We start from the raw sequence: 3,842 nt of genomic DNA, 5'->3' as shown, positions 1-3,842 counted from the left end.
TATATATATATATATATATATATACATATATATATATATATATAAATGAGATAAAAGTCTCATGTAACAGCACTTTCTTACGATGCATGAAGCACTCAGGCTGATCCTCGGACGCCGCAAGCCGGTTTAGCCAAAGCAACCGTTTACATTCATTCCAGTGATCACGGCACTACTATGAATGATTAGTGCCCCTATCAGTTGACAAAGAGTTTGAACATCTCCGTGGCTGTAATCTGGAATTTCCTACCCTGTTTTGCTTTGTCAAAGGTACTGGTCATGGCCTAGGCCATGATTTATCCAGGTCTGAATACTGGATCTGCCAATTATGAGCGTGCGTTCTTGAGCAAGTGATTTAACCAACCTGGGTCTTGGTTTCCACATCTGTAAAATGGGGACAATGAAAACATAGCTACCTAGGGTTGTTGTGAGCATCAAACGAGTGAGTTCACATAAGGCACTTGGAAGAGTGGGTGGCAACACAGCAAGTGTCCAATAAATGCTGACTGTTAGTATGGTCATTATCACTTCTGCATACCCAGCCTACCTCGCTCGTGTACATTACCTGCGTGTGTCCTGTACATGTTTGAGATTGCAATCAAATAACCGCAATGTCAAGGTTTAATGAAGAACAGGGTGCTAGGGGAGTATAGCTGGGTGGACTGACTTAGTCTGGAGGGTGGGAAATGGTTTTGGAGGGAATGAATGGCCTGAACAACCAGGCCCAGGCTGGGGATGTGCTCTAGGGCACAAAAGGAGCCCCGGGGGTCAGGTTCTAGGACCCCTGGGGAGCTCTGGGCCTGGGCCATGCTGGGGGCTGGGCAGGAGGGAGACAATCACGCTGAAGATTGGTCATCTGGTAGAATGCAAAGGTGCCCAACTCACCTTCGCCCTGTTGGAATTTCTGCAGGACAGACTTGGCCAAACTCTTGATATTCTACAAAGACCTGAACCAGAGATCCATCATGGAGAGCCCTGCCAACAGCGTGAGTAGCTTCCTTCTGGGACCTGCCCAGGGTCTGTACATGTGCCTATCTGCCCAGCCTCAGGGAGCAAAGTCAGATGCTGGCAATCCAGTCTGAGCTGGTAGGGCCACCATAGGCCAACCAGGCCTGGAATCAGCGTAGGCAGAGGAAGAGGGGATAGGAAGCCCTCCAAACCCATTAGGGCTAGGACTTGCCAGGGGCTCCCTTGGGAATTGGAGGTCCCTGTGTGAGACCAACTTGGGAGGAGGGGCCTTCTTCACGGTGTGGCTTGACCTCCCTTGCAGATCGAGATGCTTCTATCCAACTTTGGTGGCCAGCTGGGCCTGTGGATGAGCTGCTCTGTCGTCTGTGTCATTGAGATCTTTGAGGTCTTCTTCATCGACTTCTTCTCTATCATCGCCCGCCGCCAGTGGCAGAAGGCCAAGGAGTGGTGGGCCCGGAGGCATGCTCCCCCTGGCCCTCAGGGCCAGGACAACCCGGGCCTCGATATAGACGATGACCTGCCCACTTTCACCTCCGCGTTGCGCCTGCCTCCAGCCCCAGGGACCCAGGTGCCTGGCACACCACCTCCCAGATACAATACCTTGCGTTTAGAGAGGGCTTTCTCCAGCCAGCTCACAGACACCCAGGTACCACCTGAGTCCTGAGGCAGGGAGGTGAAGAGAGACGTAGCTAGGAACCCCAGCCACGGTCTGAGAACTTAGACCTTGTCTCCTGCACATGGAGGGGACCCTTGGTACCCCCTCTGGGCTTTTCAGAGACATTTACTAAAAGTCGGCTTTGACCAACAACATGGGACTTGGGTGTGTGCAGGGGACCCATTGGACCCTGCCCAGCCACCCTCATAGCCGTCCAGGGTGAGAAAGATCCGGCCACCCAACCCCCGCCCCACATCTGCTCCAGAGAGAGATGGGGGCTGAGGAAATGGTGCCCGGCCGGCTGAAGGCCAGAAGGGAAGCCTGACAGAGCTTTCACCAGATCCTGAGAGAGAGAAAGACTCCTTCAAAGCCCCAAGCTGGAAGTTTCACCCACTCCTCCAGCCTGGGCTAGGGCCCAAGGGTATGACGTGAGGGATCAAGGGCAGACAACCACTGCCTAGTGCCAAAGCCAGGAAGAAGCACCAGCCCTGGAGCTGGGGCTGTTTGTGAATAAACTGTTCTTAGTTTTTGACATTGGGGCAAGGTCTCTCCTCTGTGCCCTCAGGCAGGGAGCTGGCCTGAGGTCCTTGGAGCGTGTAGGGGGAGAGAATGCAATAAAGGGAGGTCTGGGGGTGTGACAGGAGGTCCTCAAGGCAGGGGTGGGGCCATGTTCTGGGCAGCTAAGCCAGTGCCCTGGGCCCCTTACCCAAGCACAGAAAGGCCCGTGAAAGGGCCTTGCTGGACACCCCTGTCCAGTGGTGGCCCAAGGCACAAAGGATCATCTGATAACTCACCTCAGCCTCTCTTCCTCCCAGGAGCACCCCTACTTCCCCCCCAGCAAGCCAACCACCGCAGACAACCGTTTTTGGACTCACACTTTCCAACATGATAATACCTAACATGTGGGAAGCACACAGGAGGTGTTCAATGTTAGCTCAGCAACGGTGTGCTGGGTGCTGTTCTAAGCACTTACAGAGATGAGCGTTGGGGACAGCAAACTGCAACCCACAGGCCAGATCGTGGTTTTGCTCATGACCTAGGAATATTTTTTTATTGCACTTTTCTCAATGATTAAAAAGATCAGAAGATAACTCTTTTGTGACTCATGGAAATTATATAAGATTCCATCTTCAGTGTCCACAAATAAAGTTTTATTGGCACACAGCCATGACCATTCATTTACGTATTATCCGCACCTGTGTTTGTGCTACAACGGCCGCCATCCACGTAACTGCAACAGAGACCCTAAGTGCGCAAAGCCTAACATATGTACTCTCTGGCCCTTCACAGAGTAAAATCTTCCAATCCCTGGATTGGCACATTAAGCGAGTCTGTTTATCCCATTGTATGGATGAAGAAACCGAGGCACAGAAAGGCTAAGTTACTCACCCCAGGTGCCACGGCTAGGAAGTTGCAGGGCTGGGATTTGAACCCAGGCAGTCTGACCCGGGAGCCTGTACACTTTATCACTCCATCACTTCGCATTCAAGCAGTGTCTGTGCCTTTTAAAGGTGAGGCTCAGGTCAGTTCAGATGGGAAGAGGGAAGGTTCAACATTTGGCGAGAGGGCAGAAGGAAGTCTTTCACCCACGGGTGCAGAGAGGCCTGCATTTCAGGCCTGCTTCCAGCACAAGGATGCTTGCTAGTAGAGGCAGAAGTTTTGGCAAAAGAGCAGGGGCTGTGGGTCCCTCCCTGGGCCCAGGGACACCTGTCTAACCTGACTCCAGGCCAATGGCTGCAACAGCCGTCTCTGCCCCATGCAGTGGTTCCACTGGACCTCACTGGGTGGGGTGCTATGAGCAGGCCTGGCAGCCAGCAGGGAGGAGGTCACCGTGACCGCGGGCTGGTTGTGGTGCCCCTGAGGAGTGGGCTCAGAAGTCAGGGCTGATGCAGGCGAGCATCAGGTTACAGAGGGTGCAAGCCTGGCTCCTGTCCTTACTGGGCTGGGGTGGCTGCAGCCAGCGAGGACAGGAACTTGTGGAGCACGCCTGCCCGGGCATGGCCGAGAGCGAGCTTCCTCCTCCTCCTGGGCCGAGGCAAGAGGCGTGGGGGCTGTGTCCTCCAATTCATGGAACTGATCGGCCTCAGCATGATGTCACGGGCAGGAATACCTCTGGCGAGGCTGGGGTTGCTGCTGGCTTTGTCAAAGGTGAGGCCAGGAGCATCTGGAGTGAACAGCCACCCATCCCTCCCCCCCACCCCAGGGAGAACATTCTCACACG

General features: G+C 54.0%; 1 protein-coding gene across 1 annotated transcript in view; it reads left to right on the top strand.

The window, feature by feature from the left end:
• SCNN1G (sodium channel epithelial 1 subunit gamma) overlaps positions 1–2,983 on the top strand; it is a 22,624-nt gene extending 19,641 nt beyond the window's left edge. The window contains exons 11-12 of the mRNA XM_040635220.1: positions 908–983; positions 1,268–2,983. Of these exons, the coding sequence (XP_040491154.1) occupies positions 908–983; positions 1,268–1,630 (439 nt within the window). The 3' untranslated portion in view covers positions 1,631–2,983. The remainder of the gene's footprint in view (positions 1–907; positions 984–1,267) is intronic.
• The last annotated feature ends 859 nt before the right edge of the window (positions 2,984–3,842 follow it).

This window comes from Ursus maritimus, unplaced genomic scaffold (assembly GCF_017311325.1).
Source record: "Ursus maritimus isolate PB19 unplaced genomic scaffold, ASM1731132v1 scaffold_2, whole genome shotgun sequence".
Classification (NCBI taxonomy): domain Eukaryota; kingdom Metazoa; phylum Chordata; class Mammalia; order Carnivora; family Ursidae; genus Ursus; species Ursus maritimus.
Note: the sequence above shows the minus strand (reverse complement) of the source record. Positions and strands in the feature narration are given on the sequence as shown.